General features: G+C 40.0%; 1 protein-coding gene across 2 annotated transcripts in view; it reads right to left on the bottom strand.

Annotated features, from left to right (window-relative positions):
* The window catches only part of LOC122808740 (brain-specific angiogenesis inhibitor 1-associated protein 2-like), a 1,062,100-nt gene that overhangs the window by 221,468 nt on the left and 822,022 nt on the right, over positions 1 to 18,610 (bottom strand). For both annotated transcript variants that reach the window (XM_044079751.1, XM_044079760.1), the window contains exon 12: positions 2,365 to 2,436. In XM_044079751.1, the coding sequence (XP_043935686.1) occupies positions 2,365 to 2,436 (72 nt within the window). The remainder of the gene's footprint in view (positions 1 to 2,364; positions 2,437 to 18,610) is intronic.

Here is an 18,610-nt window from a genome sequence, read left to right as displayed (position 1 = left end):
TCAACCCTACTGGCCACCTTCATCCAATACACAGATGACTCCACAGTCATATGTGCCACTTCTAACTTACAGGAGCTCCAAACACAAACTCAGCAATCATTCCTAGAAGCAGAAAAATGGTTAACTAACTCCCAATTAATTCTAAATCCCTCCAAAAAAACAAAGCTCATGATATTCCAGCCCACAAAATACTCCATTCCCATGACAAGTATTAGCAATGTTTCATCAGATAATACCATCATCACCCCCTCCCACCATACTAAACTTGTAGGAGTCGAGATAAGACTGTAATTTGAGGTTTGATGTCCACATATCACAGACAGTCAAAAAGTACACAAAAAAACTTACATAAAAATAAACACTTCTTCACAAATAACACTAAAGCCACTATTGCCCTGACACATCTAACCTCTACATTGTTCTATGCATCCCCTATACTGATAAACCTAAGAAAATCAGAACTGGCAAAATTAGAAACCTGTTACAATAAAATCACCAGATACGCTACAAACTCAGCATCAAGATCACAACCCTGCACAGCACTAGAAAAACTTAACTGGCTGGAACTCACTCAGCTCCTTCTCTTTAACCAACTAACTATAACCCACAAACTCTTCTACAATCCTGATAAAACCCCTTCCCTGAGCCATCTAATACCTCCTTACTCCACCACTAGAACCCTAAACTCTACCAATAAACAAACCCCTTATTAGGACCAACAAACCCAAAAAACAAGCTGGTGAATGCCTCTTCTCAAATTACATAGGCAAATACTGGAATGCATTACCACAGGATAGAATATCCACCCCAACCTTATACCAATTTAAGACAACGCTAAAATCTCACCTAGCTAATAAATGGCTGTGTCACTGTTCTGCTCCTGGCTAACCATATTAAAGATTAAACGCTTTACATGACCTAATCAACCGTACCTATATTAATCTATCTCAAAATAACTATAAAGCTGGAAACCTCCTTGATTATACTAGTCTGTCAGCAATCCTTCCTTCCAGACTATACCTTGATGAGATCTTCCAGATAGACTTTACCAGGCTGTACTTTACTGATGTTTTCCAAATGTATCTACCCAGTGTTTTTACAAGTGACTTCTAATTCCTTTACCAACTGTAAGTTTGCTGTGATTATCCAATTGTATTTTTTCTTACCAGAATGTACCTTGCTGATACTTTACAACTGTAGCTATCCTGTTGTTTTATAATTGTCCTGTAATTTGTTCTATATTGTATAGTATTTGGAGCTTTTCTCCCCGGGCCTCTGCTGAAAAAGGACATGTGTCCAGTCAGACTTTCCCCAGTAAACAAATGTAAAATAAATAAATACTTTAGTTCTGAGAGGGAATTAATAAGTGTGCTGTGATTAACTATAAAATGCCTTGGAAAGGTCGAGAAAGATAGCAGAGACATAGTTGCAGTTATTTCTGTGGTTGTTTGCTATATAAGTGAATGACATGAGGGCTGTTGAAATGCTGTGATGGGGCCTGAAACCATGTTGAGTGTTAGTGATAAGGTTGTGGTTGCTCAGATAATCCATGACTTGAGCTTGCATACACCTCTCTAGTATTTTGAACAAAGGTGAGAGTATTGCTATGGGCTGACAGCTGGTTAACTCTTTCGAATTACCCCCTTTGTGGAGGGGGAATAATGTGAAAAATTTTCCAGATTTCGGGTACTAGACTTTCGGTTACTGAATGACTAATAACAGATACAGGGTATGCAATGGCATCGGCACCTATTTTCAAAAATTCTGCTGGCAGTTTATCAGTGGCTAACGTGGTAGGTTTTACTTTCTTAATAAGCTTTTTAATTGTATCAGTAGAGACAGGTTGGAAGGTAAAGCCGTTATTTTTAATATGGTACTCTGGTGTTTAATTGCAGGATAAACAGCTTTGAGAGTGAGCTAGAGCAAGAATGGATTCAGTGAAGAATTTGTTGAAATGAGTGGCAATATTGAGTGAGGTATCAGTTATGGTTGAAGGGGGGGGTGCCTGATTTGCCAGGAAGGAGAATGTTTATGGTGGCCCAGAATTTTGGGCGGATATTTTCTGAAATAATGTTACTCCAGAGTGTATACTACATGCAACTACAATAAACTGAGTGTATAAGTCAATTAATTTCATTCCAAAGGGGTTTGATACATCTAAACAAAGGTTACATTTCGACTCCAAGAAAGCTTAGACGCAAAGGCCTTAAACATCATTCAAATACAAGCACTAGCCTCTACATTTTTATAACTCTGTAAAGTTAGATTTTATAGTTTGCATGTCTCCAGTCTAGTTGGTAGTGAAATATTACTGCCTTAACCCAAACCTATTTTATTACAGTAACTAACAGACTGTCCACTTACTGTGTGATTGGCTTGTCCAGAATATCCTGTACTTGAAGGGAGCGGGTGTATGAAAACGGAAACCAGCCTTTCCTGCAGCACAAACAAAAACACATTACAAAGTGTTTAGTAATGCAAAATTATTAGAAGAATATTGAATCTTTAATGATGTTTTACTGCAATGGAATATTATTAAAACAACTCTTGCATTTTCCATACAAACATATTTTTAACAGTCAGTATTATGGTGATTTTTTTTTAGTTATTAATAACATGGAAAGCAATTGATTAGAAATTAAATGCACACCAAAAAGACAGCATGCCAAGTAAAAATTAGGCATATCACTATGATGGGTCACAGCCCAATAAAAAGAAGGGAAAAGGATTTTGCATTCACAAGGAAGTAAGCAACACAGTAGCATACTGTTCTGACTAACTTTAAGTAACGCATACAATTTTTAGAAAAGGTCAAGGCAAATATTTTCTTTGAATATGTTACTCTTAGTTTTGTTCAAATTTTGGTGTTTTTTCTATTTTCCTTTTTATACCTGAGAATGTATATTTTGTTTGTTTGCAAACGGGCACTGTACAACATGATCTGCAGATGTCACAAACACGTTTTACATTTCAAACACTTTAGGAGCAAATGATTCTGCTGCAATTATTGGGGGGAAATGAACATAGTGTAACTTGCACAACACAGCAACTAAAATGTGTTATCTTGTTTGTGGTGTCTTTCACTATGAAGTGCTCCTTCTGGAGCTGGATAAGGCACCGTTTTCTGTGCATTTATTGTCCCTATGTCTTCAAACCTGGGTATTGTATCTGCCATATCTTTTACTCCCACACAAAGTTAGATTTGCTTTCAAATGGGGCATGATTTTCACAAAAATGTATCACTGGAGTTAAGCATAGTCTTTATTAAAAAAACTCATAAACATCCTAGAATGTGAGGTGCAAGTCACAGTTAACAGTATTTTGTTTTCTTTCTTGGTGGTAAACATTATGTCAGCCGTAAAGAAGCCTAGATTAAGACATAGCAACATAGCAAAAATATGGTACAGTAACATATTTCATGGAATATTCCAGATGCTGTGTCATCTGCGGGCAATTTTCTCAAATAAAAGTGGAGGTACCTCATTTTACAACAGTGCTGGGCATTTCCTAAAAGACTGCTATCCCCCATAAAGAGATCTGTAAGGTTAATAGTACTGCAGAGGGTGCCAAGCGAATGGAACAGTCGAACCAGAGCAGGATACAAGAGGGTTCACACCTTGTGTAACATCCTCCAAGTGTACCACTCAACAACTCTCACACAGTCTGTGCAAAGATGGGTCCTTCTAAAGATGTATCACTAAGAGACACACAGAAGATTACACAGAACAGCCTTAGAAAAGAATCACAGATGTATGAGCATTTGGGTTAAGGAATGGTATAATGATTAAGGTGTTTACCTTACAGACACAAGGTGCAGGGTTTGATTCCAAGAACATGTGTATCACCCCTGCTTCTTCTTCCTGACACCTCCAGCATGAACTATCCTCCTTTCTTCCTCCATTTTCCAATCTCATGTGGCTTAGACACAACCTATGCACTGATGTTAGGCTTTTCACCGCACACTCCATTTACTTTTTACATATGCTTCAATGCCTGAACTGCCGTCTGATGATATCCTGCAATGTATTTCAATCATTCCCCCCATTTCCACTTTTCAGTCTTTCTCTCTTCTTTGACCCTCTTTCTCCCTTCCTTCTTTTAGTTTCTTAGATCACTTTGATCCTTTTTCTCCCTAAACTCTTCCCTCTCCTCTAGAGTTCATCCTCTCTTCTTCTGCCCTCCCTTCCTGCCCGTTCCTTTCTCCTGTTACCCTCTCTGCATTCTTTCTCTAGGTCTCCCTGAGTACCGAACAGGTCCATCACTGAGCCGCTGATATTCTGTACTTCTGTATTAACTCCTTCATTGTTTTTATCTTTCCTCACCATCCTTTCCTCTGCATACCAAATACCCATCAAGCTATCCGACTTTTACTCCACACTTTGTTTTATTTCCCTATTTTTGTCCCCACTCTTCTGTTTCCCATAGCTTTTTTGAGGTTGTTTTCACCCCATTTTTTTGCATCCCAGTTCTTTTTAGTGCTGCTTCATTCCTGTCCTGGAATAAACTTCTCCAGGTCTCCTCCTTTTCTCTCGTTTGCCTAACCTCATTTTCTTCTGTTTCTCCCACTGAATGAAGTGACATGTCTGTACATACACAGGGATACGCGAGAGCTCCCAGACCCTCCTTTTCCTATTCATTCCCAGTTTTGCCTTCCTCACTCTATTCCGCTTGACTCTTTTCTCCAATTTCTCTATATTTCATTGCATTTGTTTATTTATGTGATACAATACAGAAGGAAGATTACTGGTGGAATCATCATCATCCTCACTGTATTAATTTTCCCAAGTAATTTATAAGTCTTTTACCACCCATCACTCCTCACCCCCCAGAAGGGTATCCCTTACCTTCTGTCCAGCTTCATCTAACTATATCTCTATTGTCTCTGACAGTGTTTCCAAGGCATAGCCCTAGGTCCTTGGGGAATTCTGCCTCTTTTATCTCACCTATTTCCCTTTCCCTAATCTTACTATCACCATCTTTTTCTAGTTGCACCCAAGTCCTGCCATTTTCTAAACGTCTCAAATATTTCTCTTACAGATCTTATGGCTACAGCCACATGCTCTGAGATTATCATCTGCTTATAACAAAGATTGAGATTTTATATTCTCCTCTTTCATTCATTGCCAGCTCTTCAATTACAAACATGGACAAACATGGGGAGAGTGGGCACCTATGTCTGGACCCCACTCTGTCCTTAACAGTTCAGATACGGCTACAGCCGCATGCTCTGAGATTATCATCTGCTTATAACAAAGATTGAGATTTTATATTCTCCTCTTTCATTCATTGCCAGCTCTTCAATTACAAACATGGACAAACATGGGGAGAGTGGGCACCTATGTCTGGACCCCACTCTGTCCTTAACAGTTCAGATACGCCTCCATTTTTGATTATTTCAAATGTTTTTATTTTTAAGTAGATGGCCATTATTAAACATTTTCAAGAACAGTTTACATCTTCTTGGTATCCTGCTATGCAGCATGTATGTTAGCATGCAGAAAAGTAGCATAAAACAGCCATACATAACAAACAGTCCCACAATCCACATTACATCTTATTCATGCATTTAATATGACCCATCCCCATCTCATATTTGATACATAGTTACCACAGCACATTCCAAGCTAAAACTAGAATGGGGAACAAAACAAGTCCTATACAGACTACCTCAAAGCATCGTCCTTATATTCAGTATCCTACAGCCTGGTGAGAGACAGTTTATTCATGGTCTACAAAGCATCCTTAGATCTAGCTCTGAAAGACCTGTTGCACATCTGTAAAACAACTAGCTTCAGGAAACACCCCATTTAAGGACCTAAACTTCCCCAGAAACACTAATAGACACACAAGAGGGACAGGTATATGTCCCAGATGCTCTCCCCTTTTTTTGAAACATGCTTCTCATCCACGTGAAGCAGACTTCTTCCTTGCATTTATTCAACTAGAATCTAGACCAGAGGATAGGGAACCACAAATATACCCCTCATCTGTCACCAATATCTCTAATAGAGAGAGGAAGGTTGCAAATGTGTGACTACCCATTCCTAAGTATATGCACCCCCCACAAAACATTTGGGAACTTTGACCTATCAAATTTTACTGGGGAACTCGGCTAGGCTTAAAAGGGCCCCTTTGGTTACTAGCTACTATGACACTATACGAATAATCAGCACTAATTTGTCTGTAATCATCATTTTAGCATTGCTTATAGCATTAAGTATAAATTTCAAAAAATAAAGGAATCACCTTAGTATCATTTAAAATAAAATTATGCAATTGACGTTACTCTAATGAACAACACACTGATATCACTCTTTTTGGGGGTCTATATTATAAGACCGAAAGTGCATATGTGCGACTACATAAAAGTCAACACATAATGCACGAAACCTAAAAATGGCGAACGACCACATAAGCAAATGTTTCCCTAGGGAAAAAACTTGCGCGGCCGTTCACTAAAAAAAAAATAATTAAACACCATATCTGCCCCCCACACCCCTCTAACTAAATATACCAACTCCAAGATCGCACTATAGTGAAGGAAAGGGCAACTCACTGAAGTTGGCCAACTACCTCCTTGAACCACAGTTTCAAGGATAGTGTGCACAAAAAAGCCAAAATCAAGTAAAGAAAGGCACACAAGTGGCGAGACAGCACAATGTATTCAAAAAAGTCTTTATTCCACACAATAATTAGCGCCAGTAAAATGGAAGAATCGTTTTCGTCCAAACCAAGTCAGACTTCATCAAAATGACATTTAATAACACCTGTGGTCCTGTTAAGAGTGATAAGCCTAGGATAAGAAGTGTCTTTAACCTTCCTTTGCAACCCCAGTTGGCCAATGGTGAGGCTGTTGTTGAAAGGGAGCTTAGGACCACACTGCCTACACACAAATGCAGTTTTAACCTTAGTAGAGAGGAATGGGCTATTGTTGAGCATTTGAGGAGAGACAAAAACACATGGGTTATGAAACCTGATAAGGGGGGGGGGGGGTTATTATGGACTTAATCAATTATGAAGCTAAAATGTTGGACCTTTTGGGTGACACCTGTACTTACACTCGTGTGTCAAGCAATGAAATCAATATTGGCCATCAGAAGATTGATTTACTACTTCAGGATTTATTACTTGAAGGGCTTATTGATCTGGACACACACAACTATCTTGTCAACACTAGGCCTAGGGTACCTAGCATGTTTGGTATCCCCAAAGTCCATAAGGACCATACCGACCCCCCTTGAAACCCATCATCTCAGCTAAAGGCTCCAAAACTGCCCCTCTGGCCAAATATGTAGACCTAACACTTAAAGCTGTGTGGGGAACTGAGAACGAGACTCTTAAAGATTTGTGGGAATTTCTCAGGTGTATTGACCACAATTTAAACACTGAGAGTATGTTGTTTGTCACTATTGACATTAAAGATCTCTTCTCGGTTATTCCCCAAGAGATAGGTCTTGAATGGCTGGAAGAAGCCTTGGTAGAGAAGGTTGTCAGTTCTCACCACTTACATGTGATATAATGCTTGATGGAGACTGTGTTGAAAAACAATTTCCTTTTTTTTTGCTGGTGAATCTTTCCAACAGTCTACAGACATGGTGATGGGAGCCCACTGTACTCCCACCTATGACAGCATTGTCCTATCATGTTGGGAAAGAAAGTTTGTGTTGAGTTCTGAGTTTAGGGGGATGTTGGTCCTTTTATAAAAGGTTTTTGGATGACATCTGTCTTTTTTGGACAAATACTGAGTACCAACTTGTGAGATTCATGGACTTTCTTGGTAATACCACTAATTTCTTGGCATTTACCCACAAGGCTACCCATGATAGAATGGACTACCTTGATGTGAGTATTTATAAGCTTGACCAATGATTTAAGTCCACTGTTTATCGTAAAGAGACCTTCCCCTATTCATACTTACATTAATAGTGCCCACCCTTTACATCACAACATAGGAAGTGTCAAGGGGCAGTTTATTAGGGTGAGCCATTTGACTTCTAACAACGAAGATTTTGAACTCGAATGTGATACATTGGAAAGATTTTTTTACGAAATGGGATACCCCCAGCATTTGGTGAAAAAGCTCAGGGAGGAAGTACTATCTAAGAGAATGGATCTTTATTTTCCCTAGTTAGGGAGGGGCCCACTAGAGACCTCAACTAGTAAACCAGTGGATGATGGTAAACTGATTAATAGGATTTTTCCCATGGATTTTGGGGGTAATGCACCTTTTGTAAGATATACTATCAACAGGGAATGGGAGAAATTCCTTAATTTCACTGATTTGACTACCTTGGGAAAAGAACCCTTGAACTTTACATTTAGGAAGGGCAGGAACCTTAAGGACCTGTTTGAGTCACACACACCTGTTAGAGAGACTAAATGTAAGAAATTTGGTACCTTCAAGTGTGGTGCTTGTGCACAGTGTGTGCATATTGTTGACTGTGACAAAGTACACGTTCAAAGTAGGGGGAGACATGTCATTAGTAGTGCTTTTCCCAACTGCAATACCAACGGAGTTGTTTATTTGGCTTCCTGTTCACTATGCCAGGCATTTTACATAGGGAACATGGAGTGTAGATTGAGGAAGCATATATATGAGCACTACTATGACATCAGGACATCTAATGAGAAAAATACCTTGTATAAGCACAACTTGATTTGTGCTGGTGCTAATTTTGTATTCTTTGTGGTTGAGCAAGTTCCTATGGACATTAGGGGTGGCCCTTGGGAGGTTCGCCTAGAGTACCGGGAACTTTTTTGGCAGGTTACCCTTGATTCTGGGAGACCACCTGGGCTCAACGAGTATATCAGCATTGCCCCTCTTTTAAAACTTACAGCATCTAAACTGTCATTTTATAACCTATTGGCTAAAATGTGCACCAACACCAAATTATGCTAAACTTGTATTGCACTGTAAAAAATTATTTATTGTGCTTTTATATAGATTTACTTCAACAGTTAGGTGTTGGTGCTATATGGTTTCAGCATGTTATGCCTTTTTATGTCTTATACTGACATTGAGTTAGTCTATTGTAAATTTACACTTTATGTACTTTAGAATTCTTGCTTCTCATGCAGGAGACCTGGGTTTAATTCTCAGCCATTTGGATGTGGTTAGCCTTTGGCCACTAGATGGTAGTATTTACATACTGTGTTAAACTATTATATTTTTTTTAAGTTTCTACTTAAAACTTTTTTACTGAGTCACTTTTTATCTGAGTAACTTATTTGTATATTATTTTTATAATTGTTCAAGTGGTTTTAAGGTATGTTTAAAATATGAGCAACACTAGTGAATGTATTTGTGAAACTTTTTTGACATCTCACAAAAACCACTTTGAAGGAATTATGGAGTTTTACCTACTCAGTATGTGGTTCTGTTTAACTTAATTAATTGGGTTCACATGACTGGATGAAATTTTTTGAATTTATTTTTAAAAGGAACTTGTGAGTTTGATGTGTGTTATCTGATGAAGTCTGACTTGGTTTGGACGAAAACGACTCTTCCATTTTACTGGCGTTAATTATTGTGTGGAATAAAGCCTTTTTTGAATACATTGTGCTGTCTCTCCACTTGTGTGCGTTTCTTTACTCATATATCTCCTTGCCCTATGACTTATTCATCGAATCGCTTAAATGCGATTCAATGAATATGTGTCGCTGTTTCCGTATTCGCTCAGAAGCATTTTTGTACTTCTAATATAGACCCCTTTTTTTGTATCCTTCTTCTATAAAATTCATCCAAGGGTCCTTTTAGAGTTGTATGAAATCAAATAATTTTTTATGGTATCCATTTGAAAAGTCATATACAGCATAAATGAGTCCCAAAACATGGGACAGTGAAAGGCCAAAAACAGACGTACATATACCCAATCCAAAATGGCTATTTCTCTGGATATTCCCATTTCTCTGCGGTATAGTGATATGGGAGTTGGTAAATATAAGTTTAGGGGGTGGGGGGCTCTCTCCACATCAGGGGATATGAGGGGCTTTTTCCCCTGCAAAAAAGCATTTATTTATTTAGTTATTTACTTTTTTTTTTTAGGTTCATAGGTTGGTACTGGGCTATCTGCCCAAAGGCATATATTAGCCCAGCCACGTTGTGCAGTATTCACCGCCCCTTTAGTAGTTTCCTAGACCCTTGTACTAGCAGCTAGTACCCTTGGCCCCTATCTAGTAGTGCTGTTGGTGTGATCCCTGGTGTGAACTTTCTGTTACCCATCCACTCATCAAGGTTCCTCTTGAAGAGTGATAGTGAGGGGCTCTGTCTTATGTAGCTCGAGACCCTGTTCCATAGTAAAGGAAGTCTCTGCGAAGGGAATCTATCCCTCCAGCATGTTCTATTCATTGTTGTGTTGAGGTTTATATCCCTAGAGCATGTAGCTCGAGTAGATTTGGTTTTGCTAAGATGGAGCATGTTCAACAATTCTGGGTTGGACATGACTCTGTACGTTAGACAGAGACTGCCTCTGAGAAAGCAGTATGCAACAGAGAACAGTCTTAGCTTTTTCAGTCGTGCTGCATAGGGCAACTGTTTGAGGCCAGTAATCCTCTTGGTTAGGTACCTTTGTGGTCTCTCCAGCTGCTGGAGATGTCTAGCCAGGTACATTCCAATTGGTGCATTGTACTCAATAATGGGTCTGATGAGGGAAGAGTAGAGGGGCATCATTACATCCTTAGATCTTGATGCGAACCCTTTCATGATCAGATGGGTCGCATAGAAGGATTTTCTAACCACTTTGGCAACATGGTTATCAAAGGAAAGCTGACTATCTACTTGGATCCCTTATTTCTTCTTCAGATTTCGGGGGATTACCTCCTATGTTGTAGTTTGTGGTTACTCTGTTTTTTCCAAAGGGGATTACTACGCATTTTTTTGCATTTAGCTTGAGACCATGGCTTTGACACCATGCATCAGTCTCATTTAGGCCCTTCTGGAGGATCTCCATGTCAGCTGGAGACTCTATTATAGCACCCAGTTTGCAGTCGTTCGCAAACTTAGTCAGCCACAGCCCTTCCGTGCTTGCCTGTACTTCTGAGAAGTATATGCCAAACAGGAGGGGCCCCAGGACAGAGCCCTGAGGCACACCACTCGTTACTGGTCTGGATTCGGACATAGATCCCACTACTCTTACTTTATGGGATCTGTCTGAGAGCCAGTTTGTGATCCATCTTGTGACGTAAGGGTTTATGCCCAGGCTGGTGAGCTTATCAATAATACCTGAATGGGGAATGGTGTCAAATGCTTTAGCAAGGTCAAGGTAAGCCGTGTGTACCTCCTTTCCCTTATCTATAGCTTGAGTAACTGTCTCAAAGAAATCCACCAGGTTCAGGAGGCCTGATCTGCCCTTGACGAAGCCAAACTGTGTGGGGTCCAGCGACTGGAGGTTCCCAATCTTTCCATTTATGAGTTCCATAATGATTTGCTCCATAGCCTTACAGATCAGACTGGTCAGGCTTATTGGTCAGTAGTTCCCAGGGTCAGTTGTGGCCCCACCCTTGTGTAGCGGGACCACCATTGCTGTGCACCATTCTATGGGCACATATCCTGTGGAGAGGCTGAGACTGAACAGGGTATTAAGATGCGGGGTTAATTCCTTTTGGAGGTCGCGTATGACAAAGCCTGGGACACCATCTGGTCCCATGGAGGCAGTGTTTTTAGCTTTAGATAGAGCCTTGTTAACCAATGTATCAGTAATAATTGGACTTACACAATCCCCTAGAATGGTAATAGGCCCTGTAGGTGGTGAGGGGGAATTTGCACTGAACCTGTCAGCCAAGATGTTGGCAATGTCAGAAGGGTCAGTGTATTTTGTTCCATTTTGTACTAGCTCAGAACAGACCTGAGCGTTGCCATTTAGGTTTTTGACGTAGCCATAGAAGGCCTTATGGTTATCCTTGGCAACTTTCTTTTCAAAATTAGCTTTAGTTGACTTGATGAGGGCCCTCAATTTCTTACTAATGCTGATCAGGGATGATTTTTCTACTTGAGATTTGGCCTTTATTTTGTATAAGTCTCTTCCTTTTATTGTAAAGTTTGCTTATGGCCGGGGTCCACCAGACTGGTTTCTTCTTGCTTGAGGAAGGAGTCTTGGATTTATTTGGGATAGCACGGTCCATGCAATCCTGAAGATGCATATAGAGTGCCTTGGTGTAGGATTCCGCATCCTGGATATCATTAACCTTCTGCAAGGGAATAGTGAAGCTTTCCACTTTGGCTGCAAGTAGTTTGAAGTTTGCTTTGGAAAGGTTTTTGACTATGGTTTCTTTGATTGGGGGAGGTGGAGGAGTGAGGATGTCCAGGGTTATCAGTTTGTGGTCGGATCAGACCAAGGAGGTGGTGATAACGGGTGTGGTACAAAGGGCGCCCATATTTGTGATGATTAAATCCAATATGTTGTCCCCTCTAGTGGGGGAACATACTAGTTGTTCAAGGGCATTTGAATTTATAAATTCTATGAATCGCTGAGCATAGGAGTTGGAACATTGGTAGTTCGCTCAGTCTATACCAGGGTAGTTGAAATCACCCAAGATTATGGTGTTGGGTAGGACCTTTATATTTTCCAATGTCTCAAGGAATGCAGAGTGAGCATCTTGGGACATGATGGACGATCTATAACCGGCTACGACTTGAAATGTGGTTTTGCCTGCTGATAGTTGTGCATGGATGATCTCTGGGGCATCATGCTGCGCTACTAACCTGGAGATATGGGTATCCTTGATGAATATTGGATACACCTCCACCCTTTGTACTGCGATCCGGTAACTGAGACCGGAAGGTATGATATGAATTGTAACCTGGCAGTGCTGGGGTGCTCTCTTGAGCCTTGAACCAGGTTTCCGTCACTTCACAAACATCGATTTTCTCCATGCTGAGGAGAGCCTCGAGTGTGTGCATTTTGAGGTTGAGACTTTTGGCGGTGAGTAGCATTACCCTTAGTTTTTGGTTACCTGTTCTGGTTACGTTGGTTGGTTTGTCCTTTGAGCCTTGCCTAAAAAAGGCACTATGGGGACGGCAAGAGCCTTGGCCAGTATTCAAAAACCTAGGGGTGACAGGTGCAACCCATCTCTGGCAAAACAGTGAGGCTTGTCTATCATGTCATTCCAGGCAGACAGACACTGGATCCCCTTAGAATGACACCAGAGGCTTAGCCAATTGTTGAAATTGATCATTTTGTCTTTGTATTGTGGTATCATTCTAGGTGAAGGTAGTATGCTACTCAAGGTCAGGGTCATACCAGCTTGGGTTACATGATCAGAGAGCTCCTCAATGTCTCTTTTCATGTAGTCCAGGGAGGTACGTCTTAGATCATTCACACCAACATGTACAATGACAGCGTCATACTTGTACTTGTTCTGGAGTGACCTAAGTGCCTGTGTTATGTGGCGGATCCGAGCACCCGACAGGCAGCTGATAGTAACCTTCTCCTTGTTCAGCCTGGTGAGTGGAACATCCGTGTGCCTTACTATAGAGTCTCCTATTACTAGAGTGTTAGGTATGGTGTTTTGCCTTAAGGGCTGTTGTGAGGCACACTGCTGAGGTGAATTAGGTGTTTTCTGGCTTGTGTTTGGGGGTGCAGGTTGCTTGCTTGTCTGCTTTGGAGGGCACTGTTTCTTTTTCAGATTGGTACCTAGTGCCTCTGAATATGTTTTTGTGTATTTATGCATATGTTTTGCCGGTGCTTGTTTTGCAGATTCATGTGTGACAGGTGGTGTGATGCAAGTGTGTCCCTTATCCTCTTGACTGTCTGTTACAGTCATGGGTTGAGAGCGCTTAGCCTCCAGTCTGGCTGTGTATTTGCATCTCTCACAAGTGTTTGTGTCTAGAGGTAAGAGGAGAGGGTTGTCTGTATACATGAGGCAGTTGTGACACTGCCTCAGGATGCCCAATTCCACCAGATGAACTGGAGAGTACACCTGAAGCTGACCTCTGGACATGCTTTGAAGAGTAAATTGAACTTAAGTCCTGCGGACGATCAAGGGTCTTATGCTATATTATAATAGTGCTGTCTAGGAAATTTGGAGAATAATAGTGCTGTCTTGGAGATTAGGACAAGTGCTGATTTCTGTTTTGCAAGTGCTGCAATAAGAGCAGCTGATCTGAAGCACTTGAGTTGAGGCTTGCCTAGTTCTAAGGGAAAATTTACAGAGCAGACTTTGTGGGGCCAGGAATAGTATACCCCAGCTAACTGGCGCTGCCCGACGCTGCTCTGTACGCAAGACCGCGCAAAAAGACAGTTGCAGGCTTTGAGAAAAGTAAGTACAAAAACTGTTTTCCTCTAGGTAATGAGGAAGATAGAGTGCTATAGTAATTAGTAGCTTATTTAGTGCTTACAAGTTCTGAACAAGTGTTGAGCATGAACAAGCAAATTTAAGTGCTAAAACTAAGAATCTGTATCTGCACTAGATGAGTTACAGGACAGAAACAAGTGCAAATACAGGCTTTCAATTCAGAAAGTTGAGAGAGATGGAAGAGATTGCCCAAACGGCCAATAACTGCAATTTCTGGGCCAGAACCACTCCTTATGTGGTAGACAGGTTACCTAATGCTTACCACTCCCACTGATAAGCTAGAAGGCTTCCCTCCAACACAGAAAGGCTTGGGGGACTCAGAAGCTTACATACAGTCCTGGATACAGCAAATCTGTATCTGGAACACTAGTTACAGGAAAGGTAGGAAACAGGCTTACAGTTTTTTTTTTTTTTTTACAGAAAAGTAGCAAAAACAGTAGTAAAAACAATTCACATGCAGTGCAAGCTAGCACACTTGAGTATGTAGCAATATTAGACCAAACACAGTTTAAAAATGCAATTAAATTAAAAAGGACTAAAAGCAAGTGCAGAAAGAGTTTATTAGGTAGAATGTGGTAAAGAGATGGGACTGGGGGAGTGTCCCAGATCAAATCTACAGTGGGGCGGGCAACTGCAAAAGCCACCAAATTTAAACCAGTTTCAACAGAGATCTAAGCAAAAACTAACAGTACAAACTTTAAAACCAAAAAAATATTCTCAGCTCTGTATATTTGCCGATCAGTCTCCCAGAACAGTGAGACAACAGTTTCAACACAGATCTAAGCAACAATTAAACTCTATAACCAAACAAAAATATACTCAGCTCTGTATAATTGCAGATAATATGTAAAGCAGTCTCTCAGAACATTTTGCATTTGTTGACCAGGGGAGTCTGACTGGGCTGAAAGCCTTTTTTCAGTGGAGGCCCTGGGAGAAAAACTCCAGAAATACATTTTGCAATCATTACATTCAGTAATCTTTGAAATTCGCTCTTCTCCTGGAACTCTGGTCTTTTTTATTTTTTGGCTTGACGACACTTGCTTTTCCATTTCTGACATTTTAATATGGAGTCTTCTTTATGCATTTCTCCCAGACTAACACAGACCACTTAGGGTAAAGAAATATTCCCTACCCCCCTTTTTGAGGCAAATATTCACATGTTGATAAGTAAGTATAAAGGTACAACCTAAAAACTGACACTGCACTCCAGTAGGAGGTCTGACAAAAGAGACTGCACCTGGTTGTCTTTTGAGAGACAGTCTTATTTAGTTTCTCTTAAGTTTTTTCCATCACCACCACCTACGGTGAAAGAGACATGTTACTTTGTTGTAGCCTACAACTTCAACTGCCCACCATCTTCTCTGGTGAGAAAATGTCTATTGCTTAGCAACTAAGTACTGTGAACATTTGCCAGTGTGAAGGCTGAAAAGAGAAAAATTGTGACTGACTGCTGATTCTTCGACTGTATTAATAACCCCCCCCTCCCAAAAAAAAAAAGACAAGGTGCAAGGCACTTACAAACCAAGCATTTTATTTAGCACCATAGCACATTAAAAGCAATAGAAGCAGCTATTTAGCTCTGAAGTTGTACAGTTACTATACGTTGCTTTAAACCACCAAGTATTTAAGATTCGCCTATCACCTTACCTTATTATTGCAACCAGGATTAAGAGTGCATCTAGTGAGGGTGCTGGGCAGCATCACTGTTTAGGTTAAGTGCAGATTACAACAATTGAGAACCGTTCCCTTGTCTGGTTACAAACACCCTTCACTGCTATCACTTGTAAGTACAATTTAGGACCTGCAACCATGGATGGGATTTTCTTGCTGTGTCTGCATCCATCTTGGTTCATAGGAGGTTACTAGGCTAGTGGCCTTAGAGACTTTACAAGCCTAGCCATGTTAATCCCATCTATCCCCATTTGTTCTTTTTGGGTAGTTCACAGAACAAATTTAGGAACAGAGTGAGTCTGGGATCAACACCAGCTATCCCTGTCCATGAGGGACATGGTGTCATCCCAGAGGTAAATTTGAGCTCTCCCATCCTATTATCAAGGTTGTATTTGAAAAGGGTCATCGAGGAGCTCTGTTTTACATGAATAGGAAGTGTACTCCAGAGAAGTGGCAGCTTCTGGGAGACATAACTGTCTCTCCAGCATGTTCTGTTAATGTACAGCAAACACAAACCAAAAACTGTAGAATAACACCACGGCTCCAAGACAGGAATAACTCCAAATATTTATTAAAATCCACCAACAGTAAGCGCTTTCATCAGATAATACAAACATCCTCAAACAAGTGAATAAAATGCTTTGACCCCACCTAATGTATGTATATCCTGCTAATTATAGCAATTAAACAATTAATAACAATACTTAAACTAATATTGCATTCTGTAAAATATATTACAAAAATGCAAACTAAATACAACAAAGTATATGAATAAAACATACAGGAGATACTCATCTGTCATATGCTTTCATTTTTAAAACACTACTTATACTAATAATATCATTAAGTCCAGGCCAAGATGATGCAGTCAAGAATAATTGCCACCATAATTCCCTCTGCTCCAAAATAATTGGCCAAGGACCTCCCCTAGGATGTTTTGGTACTTGTTCTAAAATAAAAAACAAAAATGCATGATTCTGATACATATTCAAATGTTTGACTAGGGCATTTGTAAGTTTATGCTTACTTACATCGTAGGAATGTTCATATATACGTTGTTTTAATTTTCTCTCCATCTTCCCTATATAGAAACTGGGACATTCTTTGCAAAGTGTCACATAAACTACCCCTTCCGTATGACAATTATAAAAACCTTTTATCTTAATAACTTTATCTCTGACCTAGACCTCATGTCCTTGCAGGATCATGCAACATTGATTGCAAGCCCCACATTTTGACATTTTTCCTCTTCCTATACTTCCAAAATTGCTTGACATACCATCAAACAAATTTTTAAATGAGCTTCCTCGTATGTAGACTATTTTTGGTCTTCTCCTTAATTTCTCATGGACTTCCTTATTACTCATAACCAATTCCCAGTTTTTATTAATAATGTTAACCAATGACCTACTATCCATACTGTAAGTCATGACATACAATGGCCATCCATATTAGTACTAGAATGTTCTATTACACTTCCTGTTGATTTATTGGTAACCATTCCATTACTCTTATCTAGATCTTCACCACCCTAGTATCACGACTAAAGACTAAATTACAATTACTTTTATCTAGTTGTTGTTGTGTCTTTCGGCTTTTCCCGGTTATGGTGTCGCCACAGCAGAACTCCGGTCCGCTAATGATTGGCAGTAGATTTTTACGTGCTGGCTTGCCGGGCCTAACGCACAACCTTCAACGAAGGAACGCCCATTCACGCATGTCGCCACACAGAAGACGCTCTAACTGAGAATCGAATGGGCAATGTCTAACTGTGAGGCGACAACGCTACCGCAGCACCACCACCGCAGTAATTACTTTAATGGTCTAAAATGACCCGATCTTCTTAAAATGACACCTCTTCAATAATTTAATCTATTAACCCACATGGATAGCCTCTTGTGAGGAACATATCCTTTAATTTGGTACATTCGTCCAGGAAATCACTCCATTTAGATACCATACAAGCACCCCTTACCAACTGCCCCTTGACCACAACAAGTTTTTGGTGAAAGGGATGACTGCTTGTAAAATGCAACAAGGTATTTGAATAAGATGGATTCCTATAATTTTTTGAAGCTAAAGTGTTATTGCTTGGGTGTACAAATAAATAAACATCCAAATAATTAACTGCTCCTTAACCTATTTGGTATGTAAATTCAAAAAAAGGTGTAGTCCCATTAATGTACCGTATAAATTCAACCACTTTCTCCACAGGGCCCACCCATGCAATAAACAAGCCATCCAGGTAGTGCAAATATAGATGTATATTTACAGCAAATCTTACATTCCCAGCTTGCCATTATAATATTTGCAAACAAGGGACCACATGCTGTCCCCATAGCTATCCCTGAGACTTGCTTAAAGTACTGGCCCTGAAAATAGATATAATTGGAATCAAGTACCAACTCCATCAACGTAGTTCACATGTTGACCAAATTCTGGTCAATTCCAAAATTAAACATAAGCCATTCCTCAAACCATTGTAGTCCTACATCATGTGGTATACAAGTAAATAAGTCCTTTACGTCCATAGTTAAAAACACAGGTTTCAGAGATAAATCAATGTCATTCCACTTCGTCAAAAATTCCCAAGAGTCCTTACACAGACATGGTATATGCATAACATAACTTTTCAATACACCATCAA

Source organism: Protopterus annectens, chromosome 1.part1 (assembly GCF_019279795.1).
Source record: "Protopterus annectens isolate FY-2018-M chromosome 1.part1, PAN1.0, whole genome shotgun sequence".
Classification (NCBI taxonomy): domain Eukaryota; kingdom Metazoa; phylum Chordata; order Ceratodontiformes; family Protopteridae; genus Protopterus; species Protopterus annectens.
The sequence above is the reverse complement of the archived record's forward strand: the minus strand, read 5'-3'. Positions and strand labels throughout refer to the sequence as shown.